The sequence below is a fragment of the Xyrauchen texanus genome, chromosome 38 (assembly GCF_025860055.1).
Source record: "Xyrauchen texanus isolate HMW12.3.18 chromosome 38, RBS_HiC_50CHRs, whole genome shotgun sequence".
In the NCBI taxonomy this organism is placed as follows: domain Eukaryota; kingdom Metazoa; phylum Chordata; class Actinopteri; order Cypriniformes; family Catostomidae; genus Xyrauchen; species Xyrauchen texanus.
Window position 1 is genome coordinate 17,497,185 of NC_068313.1, and position 21,077 is coordinate 17,518,261.

The 21,077-nt window shown below is 37.9% G+C and overlaps 2 protein-coding genes across 7 annotated transcripts in view; both read right to left on the bottom strand.

The window, feature by feature from the left end:
- The window catches only part of LOC127631827 (rho GTPase-activating protein 32-like), a 51,545-nt gene extending 46,970 nt beyond the window's left edge, over positions 1-4,575 (bottom strand). The window contains exon 1 of the mRNA XM_052110191.1: positions 4,406-4,575. The gene's annotated coding sequence lies outside the window, so the exon portion shown is untranslated. The remainder of the gene's footprint in view (positions 1-4,405) is intronic.
- Positions 4,576-5,272: 697 nt separating this feature from the next.
- Positions 5,273-21,077, bottom strand: part of LOC127632010 (protein turtle homolog B-like) — a 122,632-nt gene continuing 106,827 nt past the window's right edge. The window contains exons 13-22 of one of the 6 annotated variants that reach the window (XR_007969038.1): positions 20,040-20,215; positions 19,695-19,921; positions 19,096-19,180; positions 18,134-18,295; positions 17,314-17,359; positions 16,605-16,691; positions 14,128-15,765; positions 13,521-13,566; positions 11,814-12,681; positions 9,673-9,687 (exon numbers count right to left, since the gene is read on the bottom strand). Coding sequence is in view for 4 of the 6 variants with exons in the window: in XM_052110461.1 (XP_051966421.1) it covers positions 9,467-9,687; positions 11,814-11,944; positions 14,128-15,765; positions 16,605-16,691; positions 17,314-17,359; positions 18,134-18,295; positions 19,096-19,180; positions 19,695-19,921; positions 20,040-20,215 (2,773 nt within the window). In the remaining 2 variants the exon portion in view is untranslated. Of the gene's footprint in view, positions 9,688-11,813; positions 12,682-13,520; positions 13,567-14,127; positions 15,766-16,604; positions 16,692-17,313; positions 17,360-18,133; positions 18,296-19,095; positions 19,181-19,694; positions 19,922-20,039; positions 20,216-21,077 lie in introns of those variants that run through there. The other 5 variants (XR_007969039.1, XM_052110462.1, XM_052110461.1 and 2 more) reach the window with 5 other exon arrangements.

The window sequence follows — 21,077 nt, forward strand, 5'->3', positions numbered from 1 at the left end:
CATGCATGGCAAATGTTTATGTTAAAGCAAACTTATCAAGGTCTAAAAATATATATCAAGCAACTTGGTGAATTGACAATATATAGACCATGTAAATTATATTAGCTAAAGATTTAGCCATGAATGACCTCTCTAACATGGGCAACTGTGTCACAGTGTCTATGCCCTGTAAATGCTTTCTAAAAATTCAGTTGATATGAGATATTCTGCTGTCTGAATTTAAAGATTGCATCTTTTACCTCTAGTTCTCCTTGCATACGCAGAGCAACATTTGTGTGCATTTAGGTTAATATAATTATTTAACACTACAACATCACTACTAAATCAAAGCTGGCATTATTGAATTCAAATGGCTAGAGTGACTGTGAACCTTGCCATACAAATGAACTGAAAGATCAATGGAAGTGTGTGCCAAAACACTCGAAACAACCCCAATGGTGCATGATCATGATGAATACAATACTTAAATAAGACTAGCAATAACAAGCATACCCTAAGCCATTAATAATTCAAGTGTGAAATATAAACAAAGGGAACTCTGAAATATTTGACCACACCCTCACTGCCACAGTTTAACCACCTCAAAGAGGGAAACCTGATGAAAGACATCAAAACGGTTCTTTTATTAAAAAAGATGTAAAAACTTTTGCATGAAGAATTCTGCCCTGATATGTCTTGAATGTCTGATACTGTAGATGCGAACAGTCTTTTCTGTGAAATTATATGAATTTGACCAAATATTACCCTCGAGCTGCAGCACTACTCTCAAAAGTGCTGTCAGAGGGGATTTTGATGTTGACTAAGCAGAGTGACATGACAAGAAAAACAGCCCCATACATGCATGCAGGTTCCTGAGAGGGGTTAACTTCACCTTGAGATCATAAATACATTTTGACGATACTGGTAATTTAAGGTGGTGGAAAATACAGATAACCCAATTAATCAACCAAATGTTTTTTTTTTAATCGATTTATAGAGTGTTGAAAAAATAAAAACAATTCTTAGCCTTTCATTACTATGACGGTACAGACATAGAGGCTACAGGAGTGCAAAATATATAAACTAAAAGATGCAGTTATTTCTGCAACCAAATTTCCAATAATAAGGAGAAGTAAAAAAAAAGATTTGGAGCATAATGCCAGACTATGAACAAGCCCGAAATACACTTACTTATTTCGGGATTCTTATTGTGAAATTTTGGATTGGCTCTGGTACAATACTCTATATTTAAGTGTTTACCAAATTAAGCTTTTTATAGCCCATACTGTACAGTATATTCACCAGATTACGATTTTGTTTGTGTGCGTGTATATATATAGTGTATACACCGATCCGCCACAGTATTAAAACTGTCTGCCTATTTTGTGTAGGCCCCCTCATGCCGCTAAAACAGTGCTTACCCTTTTCTTCTCACCACAATTGAACAGAGCGGTTATCTGAGTTACAGCCGTAGACTTTGACAGTTCAAACCAGTCTGGCCATTCTCTGTTGACCACTTTTTCATTTCACTGAGCTACCACTCACAGTTTTTTGTTTTGGCACCATTCTGAGTAAATTCTAGAGACTGTTGTGTGTGAAAATCCCAGGAGATCAGCAGTTGCAGAAATACTCAAACCAGCCCATCTGGCACCAACAATCATCAATGTGATTATCTAATCAGCCAATAGTGTGGCAGCAATGCAGAACATTAAATCACTCAGGAGGGTCAGGAGCTTCAGTTAATGTTCACATCAACCATCAGAATGGGGAAAATGTAATCTCAGTCATTTGGACAGTGGCATGATTGTTGGTGCCAGATGGGCTGGTTTGAGTATTTCTGTAACTGCTGATCTCCTGGGATTTTCACACACAACAGTCTCTAGAATTTATTCAGAATTAGTGTTGTCAAAAATACCGGCACTCCGGTACCAAGTCGGTACTCAAACCAAAAAAATGTTATGATACCAGAATTTCTGAAGGTACAGGAGTACAGAGTACCGGGTCTACCCGGTTCCCAATCAGAGTCGGAAACTTTCGAACGCTCACAACAAGCAAAAGATGATGACAAGCAAAGTAGCTGCTGCTGCAGAGTCTCAACTTAATCTTGTCGAAAAGAAAATTGGAAAAAGCCAGGTTTGGAAATTCTTTGGATTTGAGGTTGATGAAAAGGGAAACATCATAGATCAGCAAAAACCTATTTGTAATGACAGACACACAGATTTATTCAAGCAAATAAAGCAGGTGAGTTTAAAAGCATATTATCATTTGCATTAGGGCTGAAACGTTTAGTCGACATTATCAACAACGATGAAAATAAAAAAATTGTCGAGAAAAATGTTCGTTGTCTAATAGTCGTTTGATCTCATTTAACGTAACATGAAATCACATTGAACTGTAATGATGAAGCGTGAGAGCAGCACTGCAGTTCACGCCTGAAGAATTACACAGATCAGTCCAGATGCACTCTAAACTTTCACAGCTTCATCTTATGTAGATCCCAAAGTATTAGGGAATTATAAAAAAAAAATCCTTATTCCTCGTTGTGGAATAGAGGAGCCGGAGCTCTTTAAAGGAAACATGCGTTACATCTTAAATGCAGTTATATTTAATGCGTTACAGCTTTATTAAAGTTCAAATAATACAGAAGCAGTTCATGTTAATAACTATAAACTCAGAAACTGGCATTTCTCTGTGTGGTCGGTGCCTCTTCTATGAGTTGCGCGAATGTCCCGATCTCAGGGGGAGAGATTGAAACTGCACACGGTTGAGAGAGACTCCGCCTCGGGGACGCTCATCCCTCGAGCGCGGACGATTAATGCAGCTAGATTAGAACGCGAGCAAGACTTATTTAATCATAATATATGTCACTGTGCATTTATTATCGTGAAGAAAATTGGCAATATGCAGCTTTATTAATATGAGAGCGCTTTGCACATTAGTTTGGAAATAGTTTTTTATTCATTCTATTGTATGCTATGCTTGGTAAAAACTTAAATAAAAGTTGCAAAAGTTGAAGCAACTCTTATATAAGTGTTCAAAAATACTTTAAGCATACATTGTACAGTTTTGTTATAATTCAAAAATAATATATTTAAATTAAAGTGTTGCTCAATGGCATATTTCTGTTCTTAGTTCTGCTGCTAATGTTTTGTTAACTTTTTTTATTAAAAGAGTGTTGTTCAGAAACCTGTTTTTGTGTTTTGCTTTGGTACCGAAAATGGTACCGACTACTGAAATTTTGGTACCGTGACAACACTACTCAGAATGGTGCTAAAAACAAAAAACTGTGAGCTGTTCAGTGAAATGAAAAAGAGGTCAACAGAGAATGGCCAGACTGGTTTGAACTGTCAAAGTCTACGGTAACTCAAATAACCGCTAAGTACAAGTGTGGTGAGAAGAATATCAACTCAGAATGCTATTCTGAGATGCGGGTTGGCGCTGTTTTGGGGGGGACCTACACAATATTAGTGGTTTTAATGTTGTGGCTGATCGGTGAATGTATATACCCTATAAAATTTCACCAGATCAGGTTTTTGTTATTATTCAAAAGATATTAAGTTTGGAAAACAATGTATGTGATGACAATGGCACATCATATGCTAAACATGATTTAATAATACAACATAATGTTGCTACGGATATGTCTCATCTTTTATACAGTTGGCATACAACTTGTGCATTGGATTCTGTGGAAACTGTTAGACATTGATGTGGTTGATAAAGAGGCAGATTGTCTTGAAATCCTCCAGGAATCTGTCAGTCAGATTGCATGGATATACTGTATGAAGTTGAATGGGTTTATTCATAGCTGCAGGAAGTAGGGGTGCTGGGGGTGATGCAGCCCTGTTAAGTGCTGTCAAACCGTCATGTGTTAATCTCCTTAACTATAGTAATGATGAAAATGTTAAGGGGTATTTTTGTTTTTTCCGCAGCACCCCCTGTTTAGAATCCATTCCCATGGCCTTTGGGTTTATTGACAGGAAATATTATTCTAAGTAAATGAATGAGTTTCGTGTGTTTAAGAAGTGGACCTAAAAATTTATCTAATGAGCTCTTTGTTGTCATGGGCAACAGCATGTGACTTCAGCACTTCCGGTCTGAGTCCTCACTCTTTAACAGACTTTTTTTTTCTTTTTTATCTCTAATGACTCTCGAGATGTAAACTAGCTCGAAGTAATTGAAGGGTGTTTGTCCGCAACTGAAGGGAAATTCGTGAAATTGCAGCATTTAAGTAATTTATAATAAAGGCACAGATTGGAGCACAACAAAAAGATGATGTAATGTTTGCTCTTTGCGGATAGAAAGTGTAAATCTTAACCATGCAGTATATGCTTTTTTCGGATTTGTCCAGTTTATAATATTCACAAGTTCGTAATCACCTTAAATGGCCAGCAAAAAAGCGAAAAGAACAATATGAATTACTCACCTATCGGTTGATTGTTGCTGCCTTCCTATTTTACTCCCCAAAATAAGTCTAAACCCAGAAAATTATTTGCTTTACCCCACTAGAATATATCCGTTATTATAGATGTGGAAAAAATGGTGACAAACAAGGCATCCTTATCATGTGAACATGCGAGCTCTATGAGCACGTTCTCTAGGCAGGACACAGGAAAAGTAATTTCTTCTGCATCACCTGATAAACTCAGTGTGTGTGTGTGTTTGGGGGGCGTGGCCACAAGCAAGGTGGATTTTGACTTTATCAAAACTTTTAACTGATAATCACCATCACTAAATTGCCACATTATCTGGCCAATGCGGTCGTTGGCCACGAGACTCGAGCCAGGAATGTGTAATAATATGCTCTTATCTATGTTATTCACTCACTGTAGGGAAATGAGCGTGTGTGAGAGAGTCTTGTTGGTTAAGGACTTTGCACCTGGATCGCACAGGAACCCCCTCCCTCAAATATAACAATCACAACGTCTAAAAAAAAGAGGATATGTGGGTGGAAATGACGCCCCGTTTTGGAACTGGCACAGCCCACTTCTAAAGTAACCGCGCCCTCTTATGGAGATCCCGCCCCCATTTGGAGATCTCCGGTCTGCAGCTAATCGCGAAGTAAGTAAACAAACAACGAGAGTGTTGGTCAAAGATGACTGTCTAGCCCATGTTTAAATAGAAAATAAATTGATAATAATCAGCGCAGACGAACGCAAAAAAAGCGTTTGGTGAGAAAGGTCACGTGGGCGTTTTTCTTGACGCGCACAAATTGATTCGAAATTATGCAATAGTGGCCTCTAGTGGTACTTACGGCCAAAAGATCACACGTACAGAAATAAACACACTCTTATATATTTTTTTTATTATATCAAAATACAAAAAGTTTTACGGGGTTATTACATGGACCAAAGCGTTGGAAAATGTCAACCTAATAGAGCTTGCCGAAATGTGCATATCTGGGCATCTGGTGATGTAAACAATGCATTTTGAACGGCTCCACTATATAGACTTCATCTGGCCTTTTAAAGACAGCACACAAACAAATGTAGCACTCCATATTTATCATTCCCAGGTCTTGTATTGTCAGGCACAGTTCATTTGTCAGAGTAGCATATTCTTTTTGATTGGGGTCTCTGAGAAATTATTAATACAAGTAAAATAAAAAATAGAATAAAAACAAAATATATGAAAACAATGGGCTTTTCCTTTATTATCTAAAAATGCCATTGCTTACTGCAGGGTTGTTCCCTTTTAATATAAAGATGCTGAATCAAAGTGTCCAACTGAGTTACTGAGGAGGTCAATGTCACATTTCAGATGTTGGCTGTACAGAAACGAAACACCATTAACATTTACTCCTAGCAGCAAGAAGACACACCAGGCACCATATCTTAACATCAGAGCATGTGGAGACAGCGAATGTCAGTGAAAAACACTTTGGAGCATTAATCAAGGACGAAAAGTTAGAGGCACACTGCACCATGCGTCATAATTCCTTTAGCAGTGGCAGAAGAATCAAATAATACATCGTAATAATATTTTACATAAGGCTTTGGTACAGCACCATACTTTTTGAGAATGATACCTGATATAAATCAGATTACTTAACAAAGATGCCTCCAATCAAGTCTTTCAATCAAATAAATCAGAAATAAAATAATAAAATAAATAATTTTATGATTTTTTTCTTCTTCACATGAGAACAGTCTCTTATGCATTGCATTTAAAGATGAAAAACATTTTTGCCCAGAACACATCTTCAGATCATATAATCTGTAAACAATGTACAACACAAATTTAAAAGCAGTTAAAAAGCACAATAATGCAGTCTGAAATATGCTTCCAGTAAGCACTATCTCTAAGTATGAGGTTTAATGTTAAAACAGTCATAAATTAGTGCATAATGCAGTATTACATTCTAAGTTTCAGTACTGGTTAATATGAACAGCAAAGAATAAAGAACAAAAAGATGCACTTTAAAAAAAAAAGAACAAACAGATTAAGGAAATCAGAGGAACTTTCTCGGTTCTGTGAGGTTAATGCTGTTCAATCAACAGAAAAAGGAAATAAAGTTTCACAAAGCACCATAAGAAGTATGTACAATAACTGAATACAGGCAATCAAAGAGCTGATATGACACTTCCTGCAAATGAGCCCTCTTAAGACATTTGTCCATTACAAGCCAAAAGGGGACAAGTCTACCTGTACAGTATCGTATACAATGTATTCAACAAGAGAAATGTTTCAGATGGGTTATCTATTTAGAGACCAGAGAAGCTGGATAAAATATAACGCCGTCAATCACCATCCACAGATATACAGCGACACTGCACCGGCATCCTAAATCAGTAAAACGCTGTAAAACCGAAATTATGTCTTTCACACCTGTTTGTGTTACCAGGTACTTTCCATGCTAAATGAAAAATTATCATACCGTGGGTACATTTCATGGATTACACATTGATTTGCTGCCTCCTCAAGTCTAGCAAATTCTTCTTTATAAACCTATTTATATATGTCATGTTTTTTTTCTTTATTCATGTTGACAGCGAACGATCACTCAATAATGTAAGCACGTCTTAAATCTGGAAGCAGAACTGTATTAAACACCTTTTCCATTTCTATAGTGTAACATAATGAGCACACAGGATCTGCCCTGTGAAAGAGGTTTTTATTGCTTGCAGTCCTACACACCTGGAGAACTCAACAAAGGAAACCACAACGGAGCTAGTTTAGTTAGTTCAAGAAGGAGGACTGTGCGTGAGTTTGTGTGTTAACCTCTGAACCACAGCACCAGGAGTTCAAAAAGACATAGCACCAAGTTCTAATGTGTACAATGTGCATACATCCTCGCACGTTACTTCTAGACCATGTAAACATTATGTGGCTTTTGTAGGACTTAATCAGCAACTCGTACAGAGAGGACATGTAGCAAAAACAGAGTTAAATCTATTAATTTCCCAACAGCTAAAATAGCCACTGCCCCTCTCCTCTAGGAGACTACACATTTAAAGCAGCTGTCTGGATTGGTACGCACCATGTGTGGTGAAAAACAATTGACAAATACATATGTAGAAATAAGCAATGGGCTCAATAGCTCAAATAGTCACTGTGAGGTGAAATATTTGAGTATCTTTTTTCATGTTATATATATATATATAAAATAAAGAAAGTAAACAGCCCTTTGGGCACTTAAGTAAAATCCTATACACTCAATGTCACTTTTTTGTCTGCAATGAAAGTGTGACTACTGAGTGAATCTTTACTCCGTGAACACAGGATTTCATCCCAGTGTTTTCTGCTTGTATACTCAGTCAGATTCAAGTACTGTGTGATATTCATTTTCCTATGACATCGTACCTCATTCTTAAACTTTAGCCACAACAAACCCCACAGAGTCATTTGGAGATTTGATTTGGAGTTGATCGCAATGATTGCCATCTAAATGAACAAAAACACATTGAATCACAATGAAAATTTTCAGATAAATCTGATCTACTAAGAGCAAACAATACATTCACCATCGGTTAAACTAAACTAAACACTTGATTAGCTTTCACTGTAGTAGCAAATCAGCAGCTGTTAGTGAGCTCTGGATACAATGAACAGCTGTTCAGAAATACTAAACTCATAATTAATAATTCAGTTAACAAAAACTCTGCTATTGAATTCAGGTGAGCGGAGATGGATGATAGGCCTATAATCTACATGAGAATTATTATCATTTTAAAAGAACACTTTTGGAGGTTCACTTCTGTAAAAAAACACAGATAATTTCATTTTGCTGTTATACTGATGTCTTCATTAGTTTGCACAATAACTACTGTACTTCCTTTGTGTATATCTAAAGCAACATACATCAAATTATGATTTATCCTCAAAGAAGTGATTGAAAGATTACTAATGCATTTCACCACTTCTAACTACATTTGTGCAAGACAAGGACCAAATACAGCTACATTAGTTTAAATATTACATTTTTAAATATGTCATCTGAACATGTCAAAAAGCATACTCCTAAAATTCAATGTGAACCTGAATCTTTTTAAGGGGGCGAATATTATTCAACTTCCAACCACTTTAGATGTCATGTTTTAAAATAATCTTTAAATTGATAAAAAGTTGCCTTACCCATTAAATAATGTCATAAATAATATATAACATATATTATTAGAAAAATCAACAAGAATATTTTCTCTTCCACCTTCCTTGGCTTAGAGCTAAAAATTGGATCAATCTGAGCTTTGACATCATAAATAACTAAATATCTGTTCAAATATTGTCACATAACCTGTCTAGTATGGCAGCCAACCAGAGTCTTTTGAAGCTTACAATTTCTATGATATTCTGTGCTTTATATTTCATTTTTAATATTTTATAAACAAATCAATTTGACAAAAGAACAATCATTTTGAGCATTCTGGGCTTAACCCCCGTGTTTTTAATACTGTTAAAGCTTTGCCACAAACAGACAACATATGTCATTCTGAATGAAATATGTTAACTTGCACAAAATATGGTAGAAGTGCTGAAATAATGTGCCAGATTGTTTCTTCCTCTTTTTTTTCTTTCTTGCTTTTTGAGGTATATTTTGTAGAAGGAAGATGAGAAACCCTGTAGTAACTATCACGTCTTGAGGGACAAAACTGCACAGAGTATTAAACTCTCTATCCTTCACAATATACACAGTTCTGACATTTAAGACCGTATTACAAAAACTGAAGTGGCCTTTTTCCAAGCATTTAATGGATTGCTATTCTTTTACTTTTATTATGAAACAAAGAGCTTTTCCTGTCCTTTTCCATTTCTTCTAAAAGAGCAACACCCCTATTCTTTTTCCTTTGTGTAAATATACAGAAAATACAGATATGTGTAGGAGGATATTGTGCCAAACGAAGATGATAAATCGTATCTAGTTTAAACTGATTACAAAACAGTACTGAGAGCATGTCCATTGTATATGTTTGCTAATGGACAAGGAGACGATCCAGCCCACAAGATAAGGTTAGTGTGTGTGTGTGTGTGTGGGTGGGGGGGGCTGCTCTCACAGCAGAGAGCCATAGTTTGAGGGGGCAGAGTCCATACTGGCCAGAAGTGACTTCCTGTCTTCTCTGGGGTGAAGCCAGCGCAGCAGAGAGGACAGATGGAGACAGGGAGGCTTTCTAAGTGGCCCTTTCCACTTTTTCTTGGAGGGAGAGCTACGATGTTCTCTTTGCTCAGAGGCCTGAGATGCATGCGGCTGCGGGGTCTGAGAGGACGACACATCTAGAGACCGTAGAACAAGTGAGAAACTCAGAGATATTGCAAGAGTAAACAGTACATAAATAGTCAATACAAAACAGCAAGCTGAAATAATGTATCCTACCTGCCTGCCTAATATTACATACAGTAGATTATTAAATGAATGCTCTGGGTTTCAAAACATGTTATATAAGCAGTATTTGTGGCATGGTGACAGGTTTGAAAGCAAGCAGGAATGTGAAGGTTGTGGTTTTGTTGAAGAACTTACTATATTTTGATTCTACCATAAAACGGTTCGTACAGATGCTTCAGAGTTAAACCATTTTTATTTGTTTTCAAGGACAAGGACTATGCTCGAGATGTCATTAAAACAAATTATTTATTTGTTCATTTTAAATAAAAATATTTTATTCATTCAGTTCATTTATTTTGATAAAACGGAACTTATTACAGGTACAAGAACATATCTCAATGTGCATCTTTAACTACATATTCGCACAGTAACAATTCTTGGTTCATTCATGATGAAATTGGATGTGCAATTGTAGTGTGCGCCCTTAAAATGCACTTCATTTTTCAACAAAAGTGAATAACTGAGTCTGTAAACAGTAGTCCATATGACTCATGTGCTGTTTTCTAAAGTCACACAACAGATTTATGTGAGGAACTGACCTAAATTGCAAATGGGTCATTCACAATGAAAGTTTCCAAAAGACTTTCCACCTTACTAAATATTGAAAATTTCCATTTAGTTCAGTTTTTGCCAATAAACGCTGAGGGTAAAACATTTTTAACATGTTGACATTATTTTTATTCATTAAGGACAACTTGGCTGTTGTTTGTTCTTTTATTATTTAATTTTGTTTCACAGATGAATCAAGTTTACACTAATGAGGGTTAAATGGGGTACAACTCCAAATTGTTGTGATAATAATTAGTTAAAATGTAAAAGAAAATAAAAACTTTTTAACATGCTGGGAAAAATCACTATTTGCATATTTAAGCAGCCACTGAACTTTGACCTCTAAATTTCTTTAAAATTTTTGTATTTAATTTTTTCAAAACAAAGATTTTGTTTTTTTATCATTGATAACCCCAATGCTGTGAAATCAAGCGACAAACATTATTTTTTCATTATTTAAATTATTAATAATAATTTTGTTTTGCTTTTTTGCACACATGTTCGGCCTTGCACTAATGCTTTTATTAAAAATAAGTACAGAATAAATAAATAAATAACTTTACATATCATAGAAGTGGTGTAACCAGGACAATGTTTTTTTTTTTTTCAGGCAACTGACAATTTCAAACATATTTTCTTAGCTAAAAATGGCAAAACAGAGTCAAGACATTTCATATTATTAAAGGTTAGGTTATAGAACGATACCTTTAAAAAAATCACTATTTTACTTTTTCATGACTAAATACGTCAAGGGACATGTTTGTCAGCAATCAGCATATTTTGATATTGATACAAATGTTGTCAGAAATAACCTATTTTATATTTTTACACAAGAGGGTGCTCGACAGCACACAAAACTGAATCCTCCATTGATTTGCATTCAAATCTTAGATCGTTTTACATCTCATCTATTTTTTTAACTTTGGAAAGTAATTTTTAATTCAAATGTATAGTTGCAAGGATTCATACTCATTAAATCCGCAACAGCAGTATCTATAAAATATATATATTTTAAATCCTCCAGTAACAATTGATTGTGATTGGCCCATTCTGAACAGCGCTGTCAAATATAAGAGGTGCCACGTGACACTGCAATCTTGCTCTGCCATCTTCAGCAGTGGTCTAGTTAACCATTTAAACAACATATTTTTGAGTTGTAAAATTGTTTCACTCTTCCTTTTAGCAATGGGATTTATTTTATTTTTTTACATGGATGATTTTTTTGTTTTTAATGTTTATGTTAATGGTTATCCTGATGCAATGTCTTGCACCAAATACTTTCACTGTAACTGCATTACTGTACAATTTGACATGCTTCCGTATGTTACAAACTGGGACAATTCAAAATAATTTTCAATAGAGCTGTAACCTATTGTAAGTTCATTTAAACAAATGATCACATAATTGGGATATCAGGACAGCTAGCATGCATATTTCTCCCAGGATGAAAACTAGAGTTGAGACTAACCTGTCTTTTTCTTAAATCTGGAGTTGTTGTTCTTGTTGGCGGATGATTTCTTGTCTTTATTAATACAATAATAAATCAGTGCTTCAAATCTCTCAGACCCTGCAGGGACTCTCACTGCACCTAGATGCTCCCTATGAGAGACAAATACAACGCTGCATTACTTTACACATCCACTAGGGTGCCCACCACTGGTGTGTTTAAACTCAGATTTGGAACTTCTGGCAACTCTTGGACTCCTCAATGACAGGTGCAATTTTAAAACCTTCATGACAAAAGTACCATTCGTCAACATTTGCTGTTCAATTTAGCAATGAATCAACTTTTGTTAGATATTATGTAGAAATTTTATTTTTGAAAAACAGATAATTTAAATGAAATCATGATCTTTTTAATTTGCAACAAACTTTTTCTAATCATATATATTTTTAAAATAATAATAATAATTGATTAATTACAATGCATGGATACTAAGATAGGTAAAAGCGCATCATATTAGTTCGGTTAGTCTGCTAAATTGAAGTTAGCTTTTTGTATTTTCATTTTCTACAGAGACTATGTGAATGATCATAAATTGGCATGATAAACCTTTTACCTCATAATGTGCCATGCTGCCATCACTGTCCAATCCAATTACAACTAGCCAAAAATACAATTTCCCAGTAAGGACACGGAGTTCAAGTTTCTATTAAACTGACCACAAAGGTCACGTTTCCTGACAAGTGTTGTCTTTTATTGTACATTCCATTCCTCTATCATGACAGAGATCATGACATTCAAACTTCCATACTGAAGAGTCAGCCAACAACTCATGGGTTCACAAGGCACAGAAACACAAAGCGTTTATAGACAGTGCCCCCTGCTGCTGAGGCTGTGGAAAGAGAAAGTGAAAGTGGTTAATAGAGAGGGGAGTAGACATAATGGAGCACTAAAATCCATCACATCAAATACACTCTGGTTACCATGAATACACTGTACAGTGGCTTCACCATGCTGACAGGAGAAGAGATGGCAGGGAGGGGAGAATGGCCAGCAAAGAACAGTCACATAAAAGAAAGGAACCAAACCACTAGGACAACAGATGTGACAAGAAATTTTAGTTTGAGAACTGCTGTTACTGATTTAGCATTTAAAGAAGGCATGCATGGTATTTTTGTACATGGAAACAAAATTTTAAAGGGGAATATTCAAATCTGCCTCTGAAAGGGCGCAAGTGTGTAGTAACATACAAATCCAGTAACATTTACTGTACTTGATTGTCACAGAAATGTTCTGAAAAACTTTTCTGAAGAAAATAAACTGCAATGTTTATATGCCAGTCCTGATGGAAAAGACAACTTAAACCAGCTTAAGCTGGATTTCTGCTCTTAGCTGGTCTCCCAAACTGGTTATGCAGGTCTGTTTGCTGGTTTTCGAGAGTTTCTGGGCACTTGTCAGCTGGTCAGGCCAGAAGACCAGCTGTCTGACCAGCTAAACACCAGCTTGACCAGGCTGGGAGACCATCAAGACCATCTTAAACCAGCTAAGACTAGCAAACCAACTAATGCTGGTCTTTTCAGCAAGAAGTATACTCTTCACCAATGTACTGTATAATATGCTGTATGCCATGTGATAAAAATCTTGAAAAGTCTGTCATTCCCCTTTAAATAAGAATGATTTAAGGCCCCACCTGCAAACCCCTCCCCTTTCAGACATGGATTCAACCCTTACCTATTGTGGTGTAGAGGACCTGGTCACAACAATGCTGCCCAGATAGCTGAGATCAATCAAAAACAAAGAGGGTAAGACTACCAGTGCCTTCAGAGAAGTGCCTTCTCTACTCTAGATGAGGATGAGTGTTGCAAAAGATGAGTGCACACTCATCCCTGGCAACAAAGGCCACCTAAGAAGGCCACCATGATGTTCAAAGCCCTGAGTTAGAGGGAGTGAAAGAGATGAAGGAAATGAGCTGGAGAGGGTGAGTGATGTGGTCAGCCCACAAAAGAGGACAAAGAAGGAAGAGCCATGGGATTATCATGGATGCACTAGAAAAGTCCTTAACCCTAAGAAACATTATTATACTCTTTAATCATTTTCATAAATCAAGATTACACAGAGTAGGCGAAAAAAAAAAAAAGTATGGAAATTTATCCTGTGAACCCAATAAGAGTTATACTGGAGGACATGGACATTGGTGCATATGTAAATAGTTTCAAATGTACATGTAGAAGATTTTAATTTAATATCACAAAAGCATGAAAGCATTGCTTTTGCAGCACAGATGATGAATAACAATCTCCTTTTCATTTTGGAGCCTCCAATGGTATGGTTCACCTACCCTGAAGAGGGTTCTGAGGGAAGCATCTCCTCATCTGTCCTTCTTTGAGATGGCATCTGGCCGAAAGCATCACTGCTCTCCGTGGGGGGTGAAGGGGACTGGGAGGGGTAGCTGGCCGCTGCTGTGGCAAAGGCCATATGGGTGCGGTAGCTGAGGCTGGCCCTCTGGCCCTGGGTGGGTGATGTGGCAGGGGAAGAGGAGAGAGACCTCCGGGAGAAGGAGACACTGGCGGGATGACGAGCACTCTCAGGCATCTCTTGAGAGCGGGAAGGCCGCAGGATGCTGGGTCGTGGAGGAGGGCGGACGAGGATGTCTGGAGAGCCGGCATGTGAGCTGGGAGGGGTCTGCGTGAGAGGGGAGAGTCGCGACGGCTGCAAGACCACCTGCTGCAGGCCAAGATCCATCCGCCGTGCCGCCCTAGGACTCAGCCAAGGCTGGGCATCAGACCTCCAGCCGTCTGAGCTCTCACTGTGCAGTGTGCTTGGGCTCCCCATGCGGGCCGTGGCGCCTGAGTAAGGCAACACTGGTACACCCATACCGTGGGCAGTGTGTCTCAACTGCCCCAGACTTTGGGCCTGTTGCATAGTTATATGCTTGGCTGAAGGGCCCTGAGGCGGGAACCTGCCGGGAGATCTGCTCAGGTGGGCTCTAGGAGCCTCCAACTGGAGGAAAGCAGAGCTTGAAGGGAGCTGAGATGTGGTGCCAAAAGTGCGGCTATGGGAGGGGTATGGTGGGGGCTCGGGGAGGTCCCGGTGGAGATATGAGGAATGACGTGGTGGAAGAACGAGACGGGGACCCTCCTGACCCAGAAAGGGGAAGTCAGGAGGCTGCCAGGTCTCGGTCGAGCGAGAGGAGGGAGGGCTATGCACCAGTGGGAGGGAATGGCCGGAAGTGCCGTACTGATGTATCCTCAGCTCCTCCCTCTCCTCGGGGATGGTGGGATGACGGAACGGCCCCTCGGGGGGATATGATGGTGAGGAGGACATGGCAGAGCTACGTGGGCTAACATCAGGCATGTAAAACGGAGGATAAAGCTCCACCTCAGCACCGCTACCTAGATAGCCATAGAAGGGCCCTGGAGGGAAGACCCTGTGAAAATGGGAGACCCGGCTCTGCCCTGTGGCCTGAAGCCGACTACCCTCCAAGATGCTCATACCTTCCATGGGCCTCTGGAACCGGGGGCTGTAGGCTGGGGGCTGCATGTAGGATTCCTGGCTGGAGGACACAGGGGATATCTGGGGCCTGAGGGTGGCCATGACTGGGGGTAGGGGACCTGGGTCATCATTCTCCTCGTCTGACTGGCGGAACTCAGGATACAAGTCTGATTCTTCCACAAAGGGGAAACCCTCAATGCGTCGGGACTTGAGGGACATGTCGATGTCTGTGGGATCCATGATGAATCTGCCATCGGGTCCACGGCTGATCAGCTCAATGGGAGTGGTGACCTCGGCCTCATGCTTGGACACGCTGTACTTCTTACTGGTTATTGCTCTCTTGGTTTTCTTATAGAGGGAAAGCTCTTTCTCTTTCCTGGGGCTTGGCAACTTCTTCACGTAAAGGCTGTGTCCACCCACGCTGGCCAGAGATGGGGGCCGGGAAGAGTCGATACTCTCAGGACTGATCTTCCCAGAGGACAGCCTATCAATAAAAAAAAAACATAGGGCTTAGGACAGAGCTCTGGGCAATACCATACCTGAAAATCAGCACTATCAAAACAAGAACCATGCTATATTCATACACATGAAATATTATCTAAAGGAAATGGCATGAGATTACACGTTCATATTTATCCTATGTACTTCTGTTAATGTACCAGTATAATACTGATTACATAAAACAATTTACCTTAATTTAAAAGCCATCTTGAGGGATAGTTTACCCAAAAATGAAAATTCTGTCATATTTTATTCAACTTCATTTAATTTTTAAACAATATGATTTCTTTCTTTGGGTGGAACACAATAGATGTTTAGCAGAATGAAGACTCCATTACAATTCAATTTCATTGTATGGAAAAAGATTAAATGAAAGTCAATGGTGACAGAGGCATACTCCTTTTGTGTTCCACAGAAGAAAAGAAGTCATGAGTTGAAACAACATGATAAGGGTGAGTGAATGATGATGGAATTTAGATTTTTTTGCTTAACTATACCTTTAAAAAAAAGTGAGAGATTGTGTCAGGATGAAACTAATTGGAGTACAACAGAATAAGAACATGACACAAAACACAAGTTATACAGGCACAATGGGGCTAACATTATACTGTATCAGCTACATCTTTATACAAAAGTGTTTCAGCTCTTCCTAACTTTAAGGGATCAATCGAGTGCAATAATTAGGAGCAGATGAGTACTGAAGATATTTATTCCCCCAAAGAAGCATTTTAGCTCTGCACCACTAACTGAGAGCATGCATCTACTGCAGACAGGCGCATACTAGTGCCTGCCACTTAAAGAGGTGCAGGTGCAAGCACTCACTGAGGGCTGGTAGATGGGGGCCTGTAGCTGCTCCTGTCTGGCTCTTCCCAGTAGGGCTCAATGCCAGGCAAGGGGGTAAGAGGAGGCCTGCGGTGAGAAACAGAATACAGACGGGGCCGAAACGGCCATCAACCAGACTAAGGTTCCACACTGCTTTGTGGAAATGGGTGATATGGGAGCATGAGACTGCAGCTCTATGAAGACCAGAATGGAATCAGATAAGAGCATAAGTCCCAGTTTTAACTAGGATGTAGGTGCTACCACAAATGTTCTCCTCCCCCCATTAGCTCTGGTTAAATGTGGAAGTGACATGCTGCCATGCCTGCACTAATCGATTCAGAGGAGCTGGGAGGGATAAGCGTAATTTTGATTATATATTATTGCGCTATTGAAAGGTTCTGTCACGACCTGACTGAACTGCAAAAAAAGAAAAAGCTTGAGAAGATTGTTTGTAATGGCAAATCAATGCATCTTACTGCTGAAAAGCAGAGGTAAGCACAGATGCATTTATAGCAGCCACTCTAGTGACTTCTCAAATCCTACTCCATGCATCCCTCACTGTAACACAGGAGCTGCTGGGGTCAGCTGTTTGATTTCCCAAACTGAACATGCTATCTGGCTCTCTTAAGCCATGTGCTGAAGGGATCCTGGGAGTCAACAGATATGAAAATTGCAAAGTATGATGATGTAACCATGCACTGGTACTTACGGAGATTCAATACTTTTCCTTGTATGCGTTATTGATAGCGGAGGGTCTAAGGACAGAAGTTACACAATGCCACATCAGCATGACAATTCAGATCTTTATCTTCAGCAATGTCTTTTTAAAGCTGAAATGTGTAATTTTTTTCAATGTTAAAATACTATCTCTTATCCCAGCTTACTGACATAAACTGGAAATATAAGTAAGCCATTTGTAGGTTTATTTTCCCAAAAAGTGTAAACACTTTCAAAACATTTGCTCTGTTTATTTGAGCATTCCGACCAGCTTAACATTATATTGGCTCAACCAATGGCATAAGTTTGGGGCAGGACTGTATGTTTGCTCGACTAATGTAAGACGGGTGTGTCTTGGGGGGAACGATGGCTGGAAACCTGTATGACAACAACACATTTACTGCAAATGTTTTTTAGTTTTTTTTTTTAAACGTGTTAGTATTTTTGTTTTGTTTTTCTCAAAACATCCAAAAAACAAGATATATTTACTTGAGAAGCAAAATTATGCTTACAACTTTATGCAAAAACTACTTGCAAAAGGAAAAATACACTTGTTGTCTATTTTTCTATCCCCCTTTTTTGTGTCCCGCTTTTTAAAATGATTCTCCTTCTCGAGTAAATGTTACTGTGGTACTTATTTTTTTTACCTGAAAACAAGACAAAAATACTGGGAATAATAAGAAATTAATTTTGTGCAGTGTTATTTTTTCAATTCCATTCCTTGACTATACCCATTTCGCTATTGGTACAGAAATTACACACTTCAGCTTTAAATAAAGGACTACAAGAGAAAGACTTTTAAAAGGACCCACCTCGCTTGCGTTTGAGTTTGCGGTGATGCTGCTTGTTGACGAAGCATGCAGCGAGCGTGCTGAAGAGGATGGCAGCCGCTAAGAAACAGATGGTGGCCACGATGCCAGCCACAACTGGCTTGGCCAGCCCCTCGTCTGAGATCTCTGTGGGAGGGAAGGGGTCTGAGAGAGGAGACACACTCCAGAACATGAAATAAAGATGGAAGAATGCAGCAAGCATTTTAATCACAAAGCAGGTGAATATAGTGACTGACTATGCATAGGGCAGGGCGATGTAGCAACAAAATATATATATATATATATATATATATATATATATATATATATATATATATATATATATTGATAATGTTAAGCCTTTTGTTATCATAACATATATATATATATATATATATATATATATATATATATATATATATATATATATATATATATATATATATATATATATATTGTCCATTTTATGTATTTGATCTGAAATGGTTTAAAATGTTGCACTTTTCAATATAGGAACCTTGATTTCAATCAAACAACAATAGTAACAAATGTTTCAAATGTTTGAATTATGTTTTGTTACATCCACACAATATTTTTAGCACAATGATAAACAGGTATTTACCTACATATATTTTACAAAAATATTTTAACACATAAAAAATTCCAACACAATGATCACGATCAATTCTTAACACAGTTTTATGTGGCAGAATGTTGCAAAACTGGTCCAATAATCGCAGTGTTGGTAGTTTTATATCACCAATTAAATTGTGAATATATGGTAATATTCCATGTATTGCCCAGCCCTATGGCATAGTATTGGCATAACTGCAGACTAGATCTACAAATCAAGGGGAAAAAGAAAAACACAAGGGCATTAACTATAATGACCAGCAGGGGGAAGTGTATCACTAGGTGGCCAAAGCAATGAATCGGTACATTTTATCCATGCTCCTTATCCTCACCTGTACTTGACACTCCCACCACATTACTGCTTTCACTGACAAGATCATCCATTACAGCAAGCGCTCTGAATTCATACCAAGAGTCCTAGGAGACAGAGAAACAGGTCAGTAGGTTACAAATCCTTTGAGGCCAGCAGGTTGAAGTGTCAGATATTCCAAAAGATTTATAACAAGAACATTTGTCGCAGACTCAGCTGTATGTATGTCAGACTAAAGTAAAACAATACCCTCTGAGCTTTTTAACAGAAATGCATTCCCTCACTGCGTTGTTTCTCTAAATATTCACAGCGCTACCATGCACTCTGAAATAAATGTTGATGGAAGATGGGTAGACAACATTTCATAAAAGGTCTCATGTGTAATTGCCAACTGTAGGCTACTTTGTAGGCTATTGTAGGCTGTAGGCTATAGATATTATTACTTGTATTACTTGATTCTGAAGTGACTATGTAATAAGCGGCATAAAAAAGACAGACAGCTTATCATTATTTCCAATTTTGCAATAATTACCAACTTTACAGTCAATAATGACTGTTTGCAAATACCACTGTATACTTTCCATTGACACAGTAGTATTTGATAGTAACCCAAAGTGTTACCTGAATGAGGTCCCTTGCTATGATCTCCGTTTCAGTGGCAGGAATCAAGTCATCCAGAACCTCCCACCTCTCTCCCAGACGGAATTCTATGATATAACGGTCGATTGGTGAAGAGTGATTGGCTGGAGGGAGCCATGTCAACAATACACCCTGCTGTGTCCGGTTGGCTGTCAGGCACCGTGGTGGAGTTAGTAGCACCATGGGTTCAGGGGTACTTATGGGATGCCCTGGGATATGAGGGAAGATAAGGAGTTTAGGCTGAACAAACACAACTGCATCTCATGTGTAAGGTCATTTAGAGGTTCATTACACTGTATAGTATTTGTAAAGGGAAGTATCACCCACCTCCTGTAGTCACAGTGACAACCTCACTGAAGGGGCCGGTGCCCAACTTGTTCTGGGCCAGCACACTGAATTGATAGGCAGTCTTTGGCTCCAACCCCTGCACCATCAACCATGTCTGAGAGCCTGACACTGGTATGGACAGCCAATCGTGAGGTCCTAAATCATTCTTCACCTTCCTATTGGATGATGACAGAGAGTTAGATTGATAGCATACTATAATCATACAGATACAGTACAATGCAATTCTATAGGTACTATGTATATTGCATTTGAAAATAAAACGTTTTGAACCCTTTTATAAAAGGTATGAAGGAATTTGATCCAAACACTCTATTATGACTAACTGAGTTAACACTAATCACAAGTTATGACATAAATGTAATTAATACACACTGGTATGTTTATGTATGTATATGTGCATGCTTGTGTTTTTTAATTAAATATCTTTTTTTATTATTTTCTTTTTTTTATGTAATAAAAAATATTTTCTATTTAAAATGCATTAAATTTTATATAAACAAAATTATTTTATTTTATTGTAATTTAAAAAAACAATATATATATATATATATATATATATATATATATATATATATATATATATATATATATATATATATATATATATTTAGCAATGTGCTATTATCTCCTTGATTTACAATAGATAAACTATGCCTTGAACTGCCCTCATATTTGAAATATTTTGCTAGAGAAACCATTTGATTTGTTTTCTCATATTTATTGCTATGCTTCCAGAGAAAAAATATATATATTATTTAAGTAATTGATTGAATGAACATTCCAGGCACAAAGCATTCATTTAATATGTGATTCAATATGCCTGTGTGTCATCGGTTTCTGACGTAAAAGTAATGAAAATGACAAGTAACTGTATTACATTGGCTAGATGTACACATTTTTTCACTTGGCATGGCACAGAGCATGCTGATATTATTCAGTGTGTCACAGATGCTCTGTAGTGAAATGTAAGCTTGCAACTGCATTTTAAAACAAGAACAGCTCTTGAATCTCCAATGT